Source organism: Tursiops truncatus, chromosome 16, assembly GCF_011762595.2.
Source record: "Tursiops truncatus isolate mTurTru1 chromosome 16, mTurTru1.mat.Y, whole genome shotgun sequence".
Lineage (NCBI taxonomy): Eukaryota > Metazoa > Chordata > Mammalia > Artiodactyla > Delphinidae > Tursiops > Tursiops truncatus.
The window spans coordinates 75,439,378-75,459,740 of record NC_047049.1 but is presented as its reverse complement, the minus strand read 5'-3'; the positions used below and the strand labels follow the sequence as shown (position 1 = coordinate 75,459,740).

Here is a 20,363-nt window from a genome sequence, read left to right as displayed (position 1 = left end):
CAGGTGGGTCTTCATTGGCTGGCACAGCACCGCCCCAGCTAATAGGCACCCTTGACTCCTAGGACTTAATACTTTGCATTTTGTGTCTCCTAGAAGAACCCAGTGTCACTGCCACCAGTCTTGCAGGAATAGCGATCACCTCTTTGTGGTTCTTCCTCTGGTTGCTCACCTCCAAACCCAGGTCTCCCTTGGGTGCAGCAAAACCAAAAGCCTATGCCTAAACCCAAGAATGAGCTAGTCTAGGATTGTGCATTTTCTGGCCTCCACCTCAGGATGGGTCTCATAGTGTGAGATATTACCAAAACGTAGCTATGGTGGTCACAGGGTATAACTGACAGATCACGTCTTCAATATCTTACCTTGCCATTTCCCTCTATGTCCAAGATACCTCTGAATGAAAGTGTTTAGGGACTAATTGCAGAATTTATCTTTTTCTCACCAGAATGTAATTTCTTTGAGGGAAGGGACAATGGAATCTTGTTTATTGCTGTAAACAACACTTACTGAGGCAGAGAACAAGTCCAACCTCTCCCAGAGTAATTCCATTTGTTAAACTACTATTGGGAGAATTGTGCTTCTGGAAAGATGGAGTACATGTGCCTTTCCCTATTCTTCCTTCTAAGTACAACTGTAACCCTGGACATTACATAAAAGACAACATAAGAAGACTCTGAAAGATAGAAGAAAGAGTGGCTACGGAAGTTGGGAGCTGAGGAATGACGTGGTGGTGAGTTCCCTGGGTTTTCTTTTTGCCTCACCTATCCCAGACTTGGAGCTAAAGAAGCCGCCAACGCAGAAACGCCAGCGGGCATAGACAAGAAAAGCCCCAACAAGTACCTTCTCTGTCTAGCCAAAGGACCAGAAAAACTTTTTTCTAGCAAGACAGAAAACTTTTAGGTAATGACCATGCTACTCCAGCCAAACACCACAGTAAACCCTGTGCCCCACCCCCTACCCAAACCAGCGGACACTGAGTGGAGAGCTTAGACTTCCACTCTCACCAGGCTGTACACAGGTGCTCCAACTGGGACGGTGGGGAGCTGGGACTTAATCCCTGCTGAGTGGTGACCTACCCCTTCCTGAGTGTCAGTAGAGGCCAGGGAGGGAGATATACCAAGGCACTCTAACGCTTTCCAACCAGGGTTGTGTGAGTTCAGGTCCATTGGGGACCTGGGTCTCCCAGCCTCACACAGCAGAAACAAGGTCTCCTCTCTCCTTCATGGAGGTCAAGTGGAGAAATGAACTTTCCACTCCACCTGGCAGTTATGAGGCGCCCCAGCCTCTCCTGCTGGATAGTGTCAGAAGAAGCCAGAAGTTTAAATAAGAACCAAAGTCTCATAACATAATACCAGGAGTATCCAGGTTTCAATTACAAATCACTCATCACACCAAGAACAAGCAAAAACTTGAATGAAAAATGACAATCAAAGATACAAACTCCGAGATGACAAAACTAAAAAAAGAAAGTTGCAGCAAAAAAAAAAAAATAGAAGATACAAAGAAGAGCCAAATGGAAATTTTAGAGCTCAAAAATACAGTATCTGAATTTTTAAAAACCTTCAGTGGATGGACTTAACATCAGAATGGAGGAAAAAGAGAAAAGAATCATTGAACTGAAGGGAGAACAATAGAAATTACCTAGCCTGAAAAACCAGAAAATAGAGTAAAAAAAAAAAAATACAGCTTCAGGGACGAGTGCAAATATAGCAAAAGGTATCATATTTGTGGCATTAGATTTCCAGAGGGATAAGAGAAAGAGAGTGAACTGAAAAAATACTTGAAAAAATAATGGTTGAAAACTTTTCAAATTTGGCAAAAGGTACAAAGATAAGAGATTCAAGAAACTGAGTAAATCCCAAATGAGATACCCCCCAAATCTAAACCAAGACATATCATTGTCTTTAGTTTTCAGAAGTTTGACTAAGAAAAATCTTGAAAGCCCTGAGAAACAAATGACACTCATAGGGGAAAGACAATTCAAATGACAACGGATTTCTCATCAGAAAATATGGAGGACAGAAGGAAGTGGCACAGCATTTTTCAAGTGCTGAAAGCAAAGATCTGTCAACCAGAATTCTATATGCAATGAAAATATCCTTCAGGAATGAAGGGGAAATCAAGACTTTCTCAAATGAAGGAAAACTACCAGAATTTGATTATTCTGCAAGAATGCCTTCTTTAAACAGAAGGGAAATGATGAAAGAAGAAAATGTGAAAAATCAGGAAGGAAGACAAAACAGCACAAGGTGTTAAGGGTAAATACAATTTCCTTCTCCTCCTGAGTCTTCTAAATTATGTTTGATGGGCAAAGCAAAAATGGTAACTGTCTGATGTGTTCTAAATGTATGCATAAGAAATATCTAAGGCAATTTTATTTTCAGTGGAGAGAATAAGGGACATAAAGGAAGATAAACTGGTAAAATATGGATACCAGTAGACTGAGATAAATTATGTATATATTAATATAATATCCAGTGCAACCACTAAAAATGCTATGCAAAGAGATACACTAAAAAATACCATGGATAATTCAAAATGGGATCCTAAAATAGTTCAAGGAACTCAAAGCATGTTGGGAAAAATAAATAACTCAGAGAGAACAAACAGAAACATACCAGTAAATTCATGAATATAAATAATCTAAATACACCAAGTAAAAGACAGAGATTGACAGAGTGAATTTGAAAAACTTGGCCTAACTACATGCTGCCTATAAGAAACTCACTTAAAATATAATAATATAGATATGTTTAAGGTAAAAGGATAAAAAAGGTATGTCATGAAAAACTAAATTAAAAAATTAATCAAAAGAAGGTAAGAGCAAAGAAAATTATCGTAGACTGACAGGAACATTACAAAAGGATAAAAGATCAATCCACCAGGAAGACAAATGTGTATGCACTAAACAAAAGAACTGCAAAATATGTGAAGTGAACACATATAGAACTGAAAGGAGAAATACACAATTGTGGTTGGAGACTTCAACACCCCTCACTCAATATTTGAAGGAAAAGCTCGATGGAAAATCAGCAAGAATGTAGGAGAATACAACACTGTCATCAACTAGCAGGATTTTTGGAGATTTGTGGAACACTCCACCCAATAACAGAACACACATTTTTTTTTCAAGTGCCCATGAAACATTTGCAAAGATGGACTGTATCCTGAGCCATGAAACAACCTCAACAAATGTAAAAGAATTGAATTTTTTTACACAGAATGTTTTTTTGACCACAGTGGAGTCAAATTAGAAATCAGTAACAGAAAGGTAACAGGTAAATCTCTAAACACTTGGAAACTAAACAACACACTTCTCAATAATCCATAGTTTGAGAATCAAGTCTCAAGAGAAGTTAAAAACTACGTTGAACTGAAAGAAAATGAAAATATCACATATCAAAATTTGTAGAAACAGCCAAAACTGTGTGAGAGGGAAATGTATTGCATTAAATACTTAACATTTAAAAAGAGAAAAGCACTCAAAGCAATAATCTAAACTGCCATCACAAGAATTGAGAAAAAGAGCAACATAAACCCAAAACAAGTAATACAGAACAGATGAGAAATGAATGCAAACTGAAAACAGGACAGTTACAAAAATCCGTGAATCCAAAAGCTGGTTATTTAAAAATATTTGTAAAGTCAAGAAAACTCTAGAGAGATTGACAGAGGAAGAAAGAGAAGATACAAAGTATCAAATCAGGAATGAAACAAGATATTACTACAGACCCTACGGTTGTCAAAAGGATCATATGGGAATACATATATCATACTGTATGATTCTACTTATATAACGTTCTTAAAATGCCAATAGTATAGAAATGGAGAACAGATTAGTGGTTGACAGGAATTAGGGATGAAGAGCAAGCAAGATGGAAGTGGGTGTGGTTATAAAAGGGTAACAGGAGGGATCCTGAAATGATGGAATTGTTCTCTCTTTTGACTCTATCAGTGTCGGTATCCTGGTTGTGATTCTGTACTACTGTTTTGAAAGATGTCACCATAGGGGGTAACAGGGTAAAGGGTACACAGGATCTCTTTGTATTACTTCTTACAATAGCATGTGAAGCTACAATTTTCTCAAAATAATAGTTTAACAAAAAATTCAAATACAAAGCTCTAAAAAGAAAACTTACAATTGTTTCCTAAAGGAAAATTATGGAACAGACTTTTCTTCATTTATGAATTTGATACTATTGTATCTAAAACTAAAACAAATGGAAGAAAGTTTCTTGCAGTTTGTTTAATTGAACAATTAATGTTAGAAAAAAGCATAGTTATCCATTATATTACTCTTCAATTATGTTTGGTTTTTCTTCTTCTTTACTGTATCCTTCTAAAAATAGTTCTTGAAAATATTCAATAAAGCATGGAAATTAACTAGGAAAAAAAGAAAATTTAGGAGAAGCATAATAAAAAAATTTAAAAACCAACACTTAGATCTTAATTGATTGAAGAATGCCAAGTATACAAAGGTCTAATATTGTGGAATTGAGAAAGAGAAAGCAAAAGACATGACCGTTTTTCAGCATGCTAAGATTTGAATGATTTATTTGTGGTGTTTGTTGGATTGAGTGATAGATAATGATTTTTCATCTGTTGGGCAACCAGCTATGAATACTGAAAAACAGATTTTGAGCATCTTTGGTTTTTATGATCTTCTTTGCTGTGCCATTCCTGAATTCACTTTTCTTTTACTCTAGTTCTTCCTCTTTTGTTTTTCCTAACTTTCAGATCAATATGCTTCTCAATTTTAAGGATGACAAAAGCGAATGTCCATGTCCCGAAGAAATCCAAGACCAACTCTTAGATTTTCATGAAGATTTGATGACACATTGTGGTAAGGTCTTCTTGACCTGTAGGCATTAAATTATATGTCAGTAGCCCAAATCTATTAAGGGGATTCTCCCTTATTTTTATTCTAAGAACTTTAAAAATGGAATTGATTGGATGTTCTGAATGTGTGGTTCTTTCTCCTTTTATGCGGTGGTGTGTATAAGTCTGCGTCTGCGTCTCAGTGAAAGAAAAGGAATTAGCCATTTCTTAAGTGGTATATATATAGCGCCAGTAATATTATTTTTATCTTATTTTAATGAAGAGAGTAAAATTATATTAATTCAGCTTATGAATGAAGAACGACTGAATGACTGCCGGAAGGTTATACTATACACACACACACACACACACACACACTCACTCACACACACACACACACATTTATATATATACTATAAATAAAGGAGTGCTCTAAAATGGTAGAATTATTGCTTCAGACATAAAGTATTCCTTAGTTTAGGATATCTAATATCTGCTCTCTCTGTCCCTCGACTTATTAAAATATCACTGATATTTTTGGAAGCAAGTAAGGAGGATAAAAGACTAGGGAGGTTTTTAGGCAGGGCAGAACCGTAGGTCTAAACAGTGCCCAAGGTCAAGAGATGCCTGAGGGTTAGCCCAAGTAGCACAATTGATTTTGACTCCTAAGAGAGTCTTTTCCCTCTCTGCTTGGTTTTATATTTTGTACTGGCTGCCGATAGCTCTGATATCACAAGAGCAGGGGAAAAAGAGAAAGAAGGAGAGAGAGCAATGAGTGACTCTTACCTATGAGTGCTAGTGGGCAAGATTGCTTAACTCAGTGCCATCAGCTGTTTCAGACATGGCAGCATTGCTTTAAGCTATGAATGGAAAAACCTGCAAAACCTGAGAATTATTTATCCTAAATGTTTTCTTTAATATTATTTTTTCTTTTCTTCTTTCTCTTTGTTTTCTTCCTACTAGGAATTGAGCTGGATGAAGATGGGTCTCTGGATGGAAACAGTGATTTAACAATTAGAGGACGCCTGCTATCCTTGGTAGAAAAGGTGACATACCTAAAGAAGAAGCAAGCTGAAAAGCCCGTTGAGAGTGACTCCAAGAAGTCGTGTAAGTTATGAAAGGGCACTGCCACAATGACTCAACTACGGCATTTACTCATCGCTTAAATATTATACTAGATGAACCAGTGAGAAAGTTGAGTTTGCGGCTTCCAAGAATCAGATTCTTTAGTAGATGCCTGTAGCTGCCAGAAGTAGACAGCAGCCTCAGGCCATATTTGTAGGAACAGATTGAGAGATGGCAGCTTTGAAAAGGTGGATGGGCTCCCTAGAGAACTAAACATTTAGGGATTGGATCAGTCTTATCAAGAGAAGGTATAAAGCATGTAATTTAGCCTTCATATCTAAATATTATGCTATTGACTTTCAAATATTCTTGCATCAAGTTAAACCTTTTCTTAAAGTTTAAATAGATATTGTCTGTAACTATATTTTGGTTCTGAAATATTTTCTAAGGTCTTATGCATTTCTGATTCGTCCATATAATATTTAACTGAAAAGTCACAACTGATACTCTGAAACCAAATAAGCACACTGAGGCAATTGGTCCTTGAGACACTGCACGCTCATCCAAAAGGGTTTCATGAAGTAGGTCTGTGAGATCCTCTGACTTCCTGTCTCACTGCTGAGACTCCATTCATTTAAGATGCAGTGTTGGTTTATTAATGGCTTTTATGGAAAGAAAAAAAAACTCATGAAAATTTTGTGTTTTTTTCACACTAACTTACAAGGGAAATCTTTTATCCATACAATTACTTCTAAATTTATTCTTCAGTATCATAACCAAATTTGAGCCAGGTCTTCTTCAAAATCAGAGTTCAAAGTTTCTTATGAATCACTTTTTATTATTATCAATTTTGACCTATTAAAACAACATGGTTGTTTGACCTAAAAAGACGACATGGTTTTGAGATACGTGGAAGTATACTGGCATTTTATCTAACTTTTGTATTTGGTTAAAATTGGTAGTTTGGTTTTTTGTTGTTGTTGTTGTTTTAGTATGGTATAGATTAAAACAGGTTAAACAGCTTCTTTTGGAAATCAAACAGTGTACTGATGATAGGAACTAAGTACCTATGTATGAATTAGTCACATCAACCCTACTTAGCTTTGATAATTTTACTATATATTTTAAGAGGTTTGGAAGTTCTGTTGCTTTTAAGTGTGCTATATTGCTTGTCATATTGCAAGTAATCTATGTATGGGGTAACTTTTCATCTTAATACAGTTTCACAATCAAATCTTTTTGAAGACATTTTAAGTGACAATTAGGGATACATATTGAAGTAGAAATATAATTTCATGAGGTTGCTACTACAAAGGACTCAAATGAGGAGACAGTTGGATAAAAAGAAAGCTCCTTGAATGCCCATGGTTAACCTTTATAAGGATATATGATGTCAGATCTTCTGGGAGGAAAAGAATGGAACAAAGAAAATAAAAGTAATAGGACCACTCATTGATTGCCCTATGGGTTGCCAATAGTAGTTTTGAAAAAGTGGCTACAATTTTGAAACAGCTTAAATACCTTAGTTTTATGAATAGTTTTTAAAGAAAATATTGTGTATTTTTATCCTTGCATGTCTGTAACTCATCGGTATTGACATGTTGACATTGAAGAATATTTAAATGAAGTTTATTTTTTTCAAAAAAGGTATTTTTGAAATTCTGGCACAAATATTGATACCAGTTTGGCTTATCTGAGATGTGCATTTGAAATGCCCATCTAATGTGTCTTCTTATTCTCCTTTCTAAAGAAGTATCCATAATTACTTTGCAGCCACTCTTCAGCAGTTGATTTCTGAGACCATGGTCCGATGGGCCCAAGAGTCTGTTATTGAAGACCCTGAGTTGGTGAGGGCCATGTTCGTGTTGCTCCATCGACAGTACGATGGCATTGGGGGTCTGGTCCGGGCTCTGCCAAAGACCTACACTATCAATGGTATTTCCGTGGAGGATACCATCAACCTGCTGGCATCTCTTGGTCAGATTCGTTCTCTGCTGAGTGTTAGAATGGGCAAAGAAGAAGAAAAACTTATGATTCGTGGATTAGGGTAGGTTATTTACTATTACAACCTTTGTCTTATAAATGTCTTCTTTCTAGTTGTTTATCCCAATAGTAGTACAGTAGGTGCATTAGTATAAATACACTGTCTAGATTTTATGATCATTAAATTAGATTGTCATTTTTCTAGAGATTATGTTTTAAAGCTAAATAGGAAAATTGCTCAATTACAAAACATGACTAATTTTACAACTAGATGCTAAGGTGGCTATGATATACAACAAATATCTTAGATTTTATTAATTTCTCAGTAATGTACAATCACATATAAAAAATACAGATTAATAAAAACACAGTAAAATCCACAGGGGGACAAACAGTCACGAGCAGGAAATAACAAGGAAGTTTGCCTATGCCTATTGGGCCTTGAGCAAAGAATGGGGGATAAAACAACTGTTCTTAGAATCCAACATCATAGGTTGTACTTTATGTGGGTTTCGGGGTTAACATTTTTTTATTGAGTTATAGTTGATTTGCAATGTTGTGTTAGCTTTTGGTGTATAGCAAAGTGATTCAATTTTATATATATATATATATATATATATATATATATATATATATATATATATATATATATATACACACATTCTTTTTCATATTCTTTTCCATTGTGGTTTATTACAGGATATTGAATATAGTTCCCTGTGGCATACAATAGAACCTTGTTGTTTATCCATTCTATATATAATAGTTTGTATACACTAGTCTTAAATAGGGTTAACATTTATACCTCATATGTAGTCTAAGGATCCCCAAGCTGAGAACTTAACATATAATTTGGCCCAGAGGTGTGCTTTCTCAACTCAATTCACTGTGAATTCTTGCAGGAAAATCCTACATACTACTAAAGATTAGCCCACAATCAAAACTTGCAAAACACCCAAGGAAACAATCCACCATAGGCAAGGGTCTGCAGATACAATAAAGAGTGGAGTTAGAACACCTCCCACAAGAATTTCAGATCGTAGAATGCCAGAAAGAGAACGTAAAGTTACTGTATTTAAAATGTTTAAAAATAAGAAAGAATAGGGGCTTCCCTGGTGGCGCAGTGGTTGAGAGTCCGCCTGCCGATGCAGGGGACACGGGTTCGTGCCCCGGTCCGGGAAGATCCCACATGCCGCGGAGCGGCTGGGCCCGTGAGCCATGGCCGCTGAGCCTGCGCGTCCGGAGCCTGTGCTCCGCAATGGGAGAGGCCACAACGGTGAGAGGCCCGCGTACTGCAAAAAAAAAGACACAAACAAAAAAAGGGTCCATGAAAATTTGAAAAATATCCAAATAGACGTTCTAGAAATGAAAAATATAATAATTGAAATTAAGAGTAGTGATTAATAAAAGTATAGATAAATAAAGCTGAAGAGAATTAATAAATTGAATCATAGATCTGAGGAAATTACTAATGCAACACTGAAAGAGAAGTTAAGAGACATAGGGGACAGTATAAGGAGGTCCAGCGTATGCTGAATAGGAATTATAGAAAAGACAGAATAGGTGAGCTATATGTAGAATGGGAACTTTGATGAGCTATTGGCTTGATGAAAAATATGAATTCACAGATTCCTAGAGTACAAATCATTCCACATCTACAGCTGGACAGACTATAGTGAAACAGCATAAAACCAGTGATAAATAGAATATTTTGAAAGCAAATAGAAAAAGCCAGGACACTTGAAAAGAAACAATATTTAGAATTCTCAGTTGTAAAACTAGAGATCATAACTCAACGAAATATCACAAAGTTCCAACAGAAGATAGCCATCAATTTACAATGTGTTACTCAACTAAGATTTCACCATCATGAGTTTGTGCTTCATGTGGATTTGGATACTGGAGTTTATATTCCATATTTAAGAGTGAGGGCAAAACAAAGATATTTCAGAATGTTTACTTAAAGTCCCTCATTGAAAGGCCTTCTAAAGGCTGTGTATTCTGGAAAAGAAAATGGAATTCAGAAGAATGGGAGGTAATCAATTTCAGAGAGTATATTACTGGTGCATATATGCATATATCTAAGCAATCATTAACAAGCTTGCATGATTTGGGGATAAGAAAATATGAGAGAATTAAAATACCAGAGAAAAATAAAAGCTTAAATTAAGCTGTATGATATTCATAAGAGAAAATACCTAAATGTTAGGCTGTAAAAATCTGGAATGTAGAATGTTGAAAAGTGATGTAAAAGACAAATATTTAGCACCCCCAACCAAAAAAAGCTAATCTGGTTCTCTAAATAACAGATAACAGAGGAGATAATGGTGACTAGTGACATAGGTAAAATAAAACACAAATAATAAAAAGGATTAAAAAAACTCAGCGTTGGCTCTTTGAAAAACAACTAAGGAAATAGAATAACCGATGTTTTCTTTGGCTAGAAAAATAATTCTGAGGGGAAACGAAAGTATGGAAAGACTCAGATTATGTGATATTTATGTACATTTTAAATTCAGAACACGATACTATATATTTCCTGTGGGACTATTAAGTATTTGAAATCATAAAACTGGGAGATTATATTCCGAAAATCATAATGATTGCACACTAAAAAAGTCAGTATATTAATGAGACAAAGAGGGAAAACAGAAAAACCTGAACAACACAAGCTAATGTTCTTTATTTATAATTGTCTGTGCATAAGCCTTTTTTTTTTTTTGGAATATTAGTACTTAAATCTAACCTGAGGGGACCTCTCCTGAGAAGTGATCTTAATTAAATGAGAAAGAAAGCCTTCCAGGAAATGTAGAGCACTTTCTTTCTTAAATGACCATGTAACAAGTGAGATGTACTATTAACGTATAAATCACTCAATAGGGATAAAACTCAAAATGATTATGAAACAAGATAAAATGTTACTTTTTTGTGGTATTAGGAAGATCCTAAAATGACACATTTAATAAGTGACAACCTGCCTACTGGTGGTAGAATTAAAAATCCGTTTAATTTACCTAGAACTAAAGGCAAATGAGATTTTTCAATTAGATACCTTCCAAAGTTAGGTCATGCAAAAGGATTTGAATTAACAGGAGAACAGATCTCATGATTACATCTGTGGTTTGAGAGTTGAAGGTTCTCTTGATAATTATGCTGCTATCTGATGTGAAGGAAAGGACGTCTTTGTTTACCTTATTCATCCTTGCATTAAATAGATCAGACCTGTATTAGCCCTGGACCCCCAAGTCATTTTTCTGAGTTGTGCTACCTAAAAACTGTCTTCATTAGCACAGACCTAAACAAAGCTAAATTAAAAGTGAAAAACTAGAAAAAAATAAAGAAAAGACTCACACTATTCCACTTTCTTGATGTAGCCAGAATAACTAAAAGTTAGCATATGACTAAATGAATAGATGACTGACTCAATTAAGGTAACGTGATTCAAAGGGAAAGTTTCAGGTTTCTCGTTGATTGTACATTATTTTCTTGCTCTGGCTCCAACAAGAAAGTGTTTTATAGAAAAGACTCTTGCGTGATTTGCTATATGTTAAAATAAAAATCAACAGAGCTGTTTATTTGCAAGGACTGCTAAACATTAAGATCTTTAAAAGTACCTTTGCATAAGTATTGTAATAATGTGTAATGCAATAATAATAGTACAAAACATTCTAGGTATCGTCTGCTGCTGTTTCTTTAAATTAAGTGTCCCTTTTAATGAGTTGGATTACTCGTACCTGGACTTCATGTGTATTCAGTGTCTCTGGGAGAATATGTATCCTTTAAAAGCGTTTCGCCAGAATGGTAACATAAATGTGGCAGGAAATAACACTACTGTTATTAAACATACAAATAATGAATATAGTACTAAAAAAGCATATATGAAAAGCAGAGATGCTTACACAACAATTATTTATATAGAAATTTTCATAAGAACATGGTATAACACTGCTTCATATTTCTATACAAAATAAGGTTAAACAAAATAAGATTGAATTTAGATATTCATAAAACTAGGAATAAGTGTCACAAAGTCTGTTTCATGTAAATGAATGTTTACCTATTTAGTACATTTCTTATAATCGAGAGGAGTAGAAGACTTGCATGCTGTTTTTGGTAGGCTGTCAGTATTTTTGAGGAAGACCCAATTGCACTTATGAACTTCTATGGCTTGATGATTGCTCTTACTTTTCCATACATGCCAGTAATTATTTCCAGAAGATTTATCATGATCTCAGATACGTTTTTATTTAAATTTTGCTCTGACTTCTGTGTTTCCCTTGTACCTGTGTTGTCCTTTCTAGGGATATCATGAATAACAAAGTGTTTTACCAGCACCCTAATCTCATGAGGGCACTTGGGATGCACGAGACAGTGATGGAGGTCATGGTGAATGTCCTTGGAGGTGGGGAGTCCAAGGTAAAGGAAACCCTTTGATTCTTGGGATGCCATTTATTGTAACCTCCTAGAATATGTACATGGCATATTCTTAATGAGAACTTCTATAAATTCTATTAGGACTGTTTTTTAAAGAACACTTTTTGAAAAAAATTGGACAAAACTGTACAGACTGAGAGTTGGATATGCTTCTACAGTCATCCCCCAGTATCCACAAGGGATTGGTTGCAGGACCTTCCTGCAGATACCAAAATCCACAGATGCTCGAGTCTCTTAGGTAAAATGGTGTAGTATTCGTATATAACTGAATGCACATCCTCTCATATACTTTAACTCACGTCTAGATCATTTATAATACCTCATACAATGTAAATGCTATGAAAATAGATGCTGTCATGTAGCAAATCCAAGTTTTGCTTTTTAGAACTTTCGGCATTTTTTGCGTTTTGGTTGAATCTGCAGATGTAGAACCTACAAATATAGAGGTCTGACTGTAGTTTTTTCTTTGATATTGATAACAATTTTTTTTATGCCATGTAATTTGCTATCTCCTAGATTATCCTCACTTCGGGGATATTTAGAAACCTTAAAAGTTAATACTATGCTAATTTTGTAAGATTTTGAATTATAAATCCATTCCCATCACATTAGAAGTCCATAACACAAGCATGCTCTTCAGACCCACCCGTTCCCTTGATTCAGACAACAGTTGGTCCCACTAAATTCCTGATCCAGACCAAGATTTGAAGATGATGCTCTATAGCATTTGTTGTAAGACACTAAGGTGCATTTTTAAATGATTAAAATTTAAAACCAAACAAATAGAATAATATAATATATAACTCCATATAAAGCAGTACAATTTCATGACCTCTGATTTGCAAAATGTTTCAGGTCTTTTTTGAAATTTTAAAATGTATTTTTCAAAATATAGACGTGAGTCCATATTTCTCATGTTCCGACTACCAATTAGACAGACCTGTAAAGATATTTATAAAATACTCTGTTTAAGAAGGACTTGGAGTCTTTAGGGATTATCTGTGGCATACTAGAATAAGAGCTAGGTCTCAGGGGAGATGTGTTTGCTGGGGCCCAGCAGGCAGACCTTCCAGGAAGGGTGTTCATCATAGGAGATGAGTCATGTGCCAGTCAGGGAAGATGTGAGTTCCCGGAATTTTAATAATAATACAACAGCGACACTGATGATAAGAACATCCTATTATGTGGTTCCAAATATTAAACTGGGTATTTTTCACAATATGTCTCATTGAACTCTCCCTCCTTTGCCTCAAGTAAATATTATCACCCATCTTATTACAATTTTACAGAAGAGAACCAGTGAGATTGCATAATTCCCCAAGGAAGCACAGCTAATAATGCGAATCAGGAATCACAGCTGAGCCTGCCTGGTTCCTGAACCAGGCCCATGCCACCTTTAGGGTTAGGGCTGTAGATTAATTCCAGATCAACCCATTGATGGCAGTGAGGCTTCAAATTAGTGCCAGGCTTGATCTTTGGTGGCTCTAGGACTAGATGAGTCCAAGTCTGGACATAAGAAGGTCTTCTGTACCTGAGGCTTGGCAGACATGGGCACACACGGATGGGCAATCTGATTGAGACCTCAGCTTCAGAACTCAGTTTTATAAAGATCCTTTGCTTTCCCAGCTAACTAAATGCTCTCTATGTAGGAAATCACTTTTCCCAAGATGGTGGCCAACTGTTGCCGTTTTCTCTGTTACTTCTGTCGTATAAGTAGGCAGAATCAGAAAGCAATGTTCGATCATCTCAGTTATTTACTGGAAAACAGCAGTGTTGGTCTTGGTAAGTAAATTATGACTTTCATTTAATCTCTAAGGTAAAAGGGATTTACATATTGGATTTTAAAATTAAGCTTTAATGTAAATTAAGTTGGATTAGTGCGATACGTATTGCATTTAGAAATTGAATTCTAAGTGAAAGTTGTTTTTTTACATGGAATTCATAGTTGCAGCGCAGTTCAGGTTTTGTTTCATCTTTGTTTCAATTAACAGCCTCACCAGCTATGAGAGGTTCAACGCCACTGGACGTGGCAGCAGCCTCGGTGATGGATAATAATGAACTAGCCTTAGCTTTGCGGGAGCCAGATCTGGAAAAGGTAAACAGCATCCCTGCCCCGTGTGTCTGTGTGAATTACACTTGTTCATAGTGTTTCTCAAGATATTTAAATGTAATTATACTATAGTTATAATTATTATAATTATAATATACTATGTATTATAAATATGTTACACTTACATGTAATATTATAAATTATAAAGAACAAGAAATTTGAGATAAGGTATTTTCTCTGATCACGTGCATTTTTCTTTGGAAAGAGAATCAACTTACTCTATATTCTTTTGTGTTTTTGTCCTTTCCCGGTAATCTGCTGTCACTTTTGCTTGAATCATACAGTTTAGATTTCTTAAAAGAAATTGCTTTAACATCTTATATATACAATTTATATCACAGAAGTTTGCATATTACAGTGCAAGGTATCATTGATATACTGAAGGCCATGCACTCTAAGCATATTAGGCCACATATATGTTTACCAAAATATGGATAAATTTCCCACATGTTTTAATTGCAGTTGCATTCTAAGTGGTCTTCCTGATCCCTCCCTTGCAGCCAGAGTGAGTCTCTTGAAAGGATCATATTAATCCTCTGCCCAGAACTCTCAAAAGACTTCCTATCTCACTTTGAGCATACACTTAGAGGCATTGCAATAGCTCCATCCAATCAGTCTTAGTTCATTTCCTGCAATTCTCCGGGTCTCTCTTTTTGCTCCAGCCACGCTGGACCCCTTGCTGTCACTGGAACTTGCTAGGTGTGCTCCTGCCCTAGGGCCTTTGCCCTTGCTGTTCCCTCCGTCTGCAATATTCTTCTGCCAGACGTCCTCATGGCTCTTTTCCAGACATCCTTTCAGTCATTGCTCCAAAGCCACCTTCTTTTCAGTTCTTCCATGTCCGTGCTATAGTTTAAATATTTATGGTTTAAAATTACATTTTAATATAAATATATTTTACTAAAATCTGTATATTTATGTATTTATCAAAATCTACTCCTTACCATCATGTAAGGCCAGTGAGTACAGGGCATTTATTTCTCGCTGCTCATTGCTTTTTCCCAGTCTTAGCATTGGCACTGGGTAGATGCTCAACGCATAGTTGTTGAAAGCGTGAAAAAGTGAACTCTTCCCCAAACCCTCTGACATGACAGTCAACTGTCATGAAGCTTTGCATCTCTAAATAACCTCTGAAGAATTTTCTCCCATATATAATTTGAAATGTTTTTATCTACACACTGATAAAATAGCTAGTATTTTTAAAAAGTAGACAATGCTGAACACTGAGTAGGCTTTGGAGCAACTGGAACGCTCATCTACTGCTGTTGGGATGAAAAATGGTTAAGTCAGTTGGAAAGCAGTTTGGCATTATTTTTAATAAGTTAAATATACCTAACATAAATATGCCCCTAGCCTTTCCACTCCTAGGTAGTTACTCAATAGTAATACAAATATATGTCCACATAGAGATGTGTACATGGATGTTGATAATGGCTTTATTCATCTGAGCCCCAAATTGGAGACAGCTCACCAGACAACTGGTGAATGGATAAACAACACTGGGATATTTCCGTAAGTAGTGAGATGCCATGATTAGGCTCTAAAAAGGAATGAGGGACTGACATGTACTCCAGCATGAATGAATCTCAAAATCGTTATTCTGAGTGAAATAAGCCAGGCTCAGAAAAGCCATAATGGATGACTGCATGTATCAGTGTCCTAGAACATGTAAGCTAGTTTGTAGTGGCAGAAAGCAGGTTGTCAGGACCAAGGTTTGTAGGGACGGATGGTCTGCAAAAGACACGGGGACCTGAGGAGCAATGGAGAATGCTCTACATCTTGGTGTGGGTTCTTACAGATGGATAAATCTCTCAAAGATCATTGAATTTATACTTTAAATAGATCAATTTATTATACATAAATTATACCTCAATAAGGATGATGTAAAATATTTTTAGCTTTATTATTTATTTATTTTTAAGCCTGGTTTAGCTTGTGACTGAGCTGGGTGTAGCTTATTTTGTTTGATAAGTTGCTCCTCCAACCATCTGCTACCATTGATAGTGACTTCTTTTGGGATTCCTTTTTTTTTTTTTTTAGGGATTTCTTTTAAAACTGGTTCTGTTATGAAATCTTATATAGAGAACCAACATTCACAATAAGACAGAATATTTTAAAAGGCCAAGCTAAGCAGAAATTTTAATGTGTTAAGTTTAACAAAGCAGAAAGGTTGGTAGTATTCTCCCAAACTTAATAGACAGTGAAACCGTGGTTCAAGATGATACACTAAGTTCTAATGCAGGTCAGATTTGAACCCAACGATATTTGACTCTGAGCTTAGTTTTCTCCACTTCTCTAGGTGTCCTCTCACACACACCCCTCGCCCCATTACACTGATATTTTATTTTGGAAATAAATTCACTTCTTTAAAATATCATCGTATCTCAGATGGATCTTTCACTATCTCAGATGGATTCAGGTTTTATACCGGGCCAGAGGCCATTAGGCATTTTTGAAGTTTATCAAATATTATGACTCTTGTAGGTAAAAGTCTCAAATGATACGAAATTTAGGAATATTTTTCTTTCATAGAGTTCATTCATAAACATTTTTACTATGATAGCACTTTGTTACAGTTTGTCGGTATTTCTTAATTCTAAGGTTTTACTAAAGGGGGTTCATATAGATGGTCATGAGATTAAAAAGAACTTGCAAAAATGCATTCATTTTAAACCATCCCTTGATAATAACATTTACCATGTCTAGTGCAAGTTTCTAATGAGTATCTCACCCAAGGGATAACGTTTTTGTTTATCACCTTGTTTTTGCAGGTAGTGCGATATTTGGCTGGTTGTGGACTGCAAAGTTGTCAGATGCTGGTGTCGAAGGGTTATCCAGACATTGGGTGGAATCCAGTTGAAGGAGAGAGATATCTTGACTTTCTCAGATTCGCTGTCTTCTGTAATGGTAGGATGAATCGCTTAGGGTCTTTTATGGTCATTATTAAAACTGCCAAAAAACTAGATGTATAAAATAATGAGGCATCGCAGCATTTTCACGAAGGAAGTAGATAGTAGTAAAGAAATTGAATATTTTATAATCAGTAGGCTTTTTCACAGTAATAATTTATTTTGTAATATTTATTTTGATCGTGATGCTGGGCTTTCATTATTAAATAAAAATTTGTAGGCACTTACATTCTTGCTGTTTTTATAATTAGACTCTAATAATAGCTAGGATCAAGACTTCACTTCCTATAACAAATTAACAAAAATGAATAGTTTATACCTCCATCATGCTTTTCTTTACTTGGAAAATTTTAAGGGCAAGAAAAGAAGTTTACTGAGTCTTCTGAACAGAACACTAGTAATTTGGATTCAACTTTGGCTCTACTACAACTTTATTAGGTTTTAGTTATTTTTCTTTAACTATAAGCAGATTAGTATAACATTGTTTGCTCAGAACTTCCATGTAGTCAACGTTTGCTTACTCCTGTTCCCCGTTTGATCTTAGGGGAAAGCGTGGAGGAGAATGCAAATGTCGTGGTGAGATTGCTCATCCGGAGGCCTGAGTGTTTCGGTCCTGCCTTGAGGGGGGAAGGTGGGAATGGTCTGCTCGCAGCCATGGAAGAAGCCATAAAAATAGCTGAGGATCCTTCTCGAGATGGTCCCTCACCAACTAGTGGATCCAGCAAAACCCCGTAGGTCGAATATGCACACTCTTAAGATTAAATGATACCACTTGACTTTTAATTTTACAAAATATAATTTGCGTTCTCTTAATTGCAGTATAATTCTCTGGTACTCCGGATTTCTTCCCTTGAAAATGAAATGTGTTTTGAGAGAAGGGATGGAATTTGCTGCTGGAATAGGGTGAATGAACAAAGAGGGACCTCAGGAAGATGGTATGGATTTAGTCGAAAAAAACTTAGGTTGTAGGAGGAGATGTATTTTGTGAATTTTCTCAGGGCTCTAGGGAGCAGTGAGTTCTTACGAATGATGGCAGGTGAGCCTTTGAAATTAGAATAGAGTTTACTGGGAGGCTAGCTGGAACGAGTTTTCACGATAATAGTAAGAGAAAGAGACCTTTAGCAAGAGGATGGGGACTTAACTAAACTGGTGTGTTGGCAGAGAAAAGGGGATGTTGTCACCTTGGGGAGTAAAATGCTTTATTAAGGTCTTGGTGACCAGGGAGGCAGCGACTACCTTACATTTCTCCATAGTCTTTGTTGTGAATACTTGATTCCAGCAATAAATTCATCCAGGCTTGTTGCTTCCTTTTTTTTCTTTTTTGGCCACATCACGTGGCATGCAGGATCTAGTTCCATGACCAGGGATCGAACCCATGTTCTCTGCAGTGGAAGCATGGAGTCTTAACCACTGGACCTCCAGGGAAGTCCCAGCTTCCTATTTTTGTAATCTATGGAGCTGAGTGTCCTGCTAGGGGCCCATGCAACCACACTGGTAGCACCACTGGTAAAGATATAACATAGGGCTTATTGGAAGCAATTTTCCAAGCAAAGAGGTAGTCCTGCAAACCCTGGTTCTCCCACTTAGAGACCTGTCATAAATGTTCCATCGACAGCAAGGCCAGGGTTCCAGGCTGGGAGCACTCCAAGAGCAAGTTACATATTTATCAGTTAGCTGTTGAGGAACTAGGAATCCCTTAGTTTTTCTAACAAGTAGAAAATATACCAAGAGATTGCTGGTCTAGTACCACCTGAGTGGGTGTGCACCTGACGACCTTCGGAACAGCATTGCTTGCGAGGAACGATATTGTCAACAGGCCTTGCTGTTACTCTGCAGACTGCTGAGTCCAGCTGAGGCAGCTGTCGGCCAGGCCACTAAACAAGGAATGACACAATCTTCCAGGGCCATCCACATTTGTCTCTCATCAACGAGATAATGAAATATTTATATTTTTCATGTTGTATTACTTGGGAGTGAGTGGGTGGGGCAGAGTAAATTAGAGAGAGGTGAGTAAATGAAACCACGTTTATGAAGTACTCTGGGCAAATCACCTTACTGGGTGCCTTGTATATGTCATCTTATAGGACAGATCTTTGTCACCCTTTCTCTAAATGTATGCTGTTGACAAAAGTAAACTTACCAAGTTCTTCAGTCAGTTATTTTCTGTTAATATCTTGTCTGCCAGTAGAAATAAGCAGAACCCATCAAATTCATAATTCCTCTTTTTTTTCCGTTTTGAAGGAATCTTAATATTCCCACAGATGCCTTCTTGGTGATAGAATCTCAAATCTTGTCTTTAACCCATTTTTATTTTCCTTTTTGAAATGTCAAGCTGTATATTAAACACATATGTGAAAAGTGTCAGAAGAAGCAGAATTAATTACCGTACTGGTCCCTTTCCTCTGAGAAGTATTTAATAAATCTGAAACGTCATTTTATTATCCCGTTTGCTTTTCTTTCTGTTTCTTTTGAAAAATCCACGAAAGTGATACAGAAGAGGAGGAAGATGATACCATCCACATGGGGAATGCCATCATGACTTTTTATGCAGCTTTGATTGACCTGTTAGGACGCTGTGCTCCCGAAATGCATGTAAGTGCCGTGGGGTCCAAGAACAAAAATCCTGGCTTATTCCTCTTTGTTAAGACATCTGTCACTTGCAAAAACCACAAAAGTATCCCAAACCATCAATCTTCATGCTCCATTAAAAATAATTGCTGCAGCCTCATTGCTGAACAAGTGTTTGTTTAGTTGGAAATATCTTCTTGGTTACAAAAATTAGAGATGAGATTTCGTTATGAGTCATTAATAGACTAGTCAGTTACTAATATATCTCTAAAACTCATATAAGCCTCCCCACACTTTAAGAAGGAAAGAACTTATTTTTCCTATACAGTGTCCTTTCGTGTTTTAGTGCATGCAGAAAGCACCACTCCTACCAAGGGTTGTTTCCTTGCTATATAATATTTAGTCCTTTTGAAGGAGCTGCTACATGCTGGCCACTGGTTTAAGGGAAAGTGGGGCTGGGAGCAGGTCATGGGAAAGGAAAG

At 36.4% G+C, this 20,363-nt stretch overlaps 1 protein-coding gene across 1 annotated transcript in view; it reads left to right on the top strand.

Moving 5' to 3' along the window:
* RYR2 (ryanodine receptor 2) overlaps nt 1–20,363 on the top strand; it is a 510,050-nt gene that overhangs the window by 292,782 nt on the left and 196,905 nt on the right. The window contains exons 39-47 of the mRNA XM_073793696.1: nt 4,735–4,840; nt 5,779–5,922; nt 7,654–7,927; nt 12,165–12,279; nt 13,947–14,079; nt 14,289–14,392; nt 17,176–17,311; nt 17,858–18,044; nt 19,800–19,905. Coding sequence (XP_073649797.1) covers nt 4,735–4,840; nt 5,779–5,922; nt 7,654–7,927; nt 12,165–12,279; nt 13,947–14,079; nt 14,289–14,392; nt 17,176–17,311; nt 17,858–18,044; nt 19,800–19,905 — 1,305 coding nt within the window. The remainder of the gene's footprint in view (nt 1–4,734; nt 4,841–5,778; nt 5,923–7,653; nt 7,928–12,164; nt 12,280–13,946; nt 14,080–14,288; nt 14,393–17,175; nt 17,312–17,857; nt 18,045–19,799; nt 19,906–20,363) is intronic.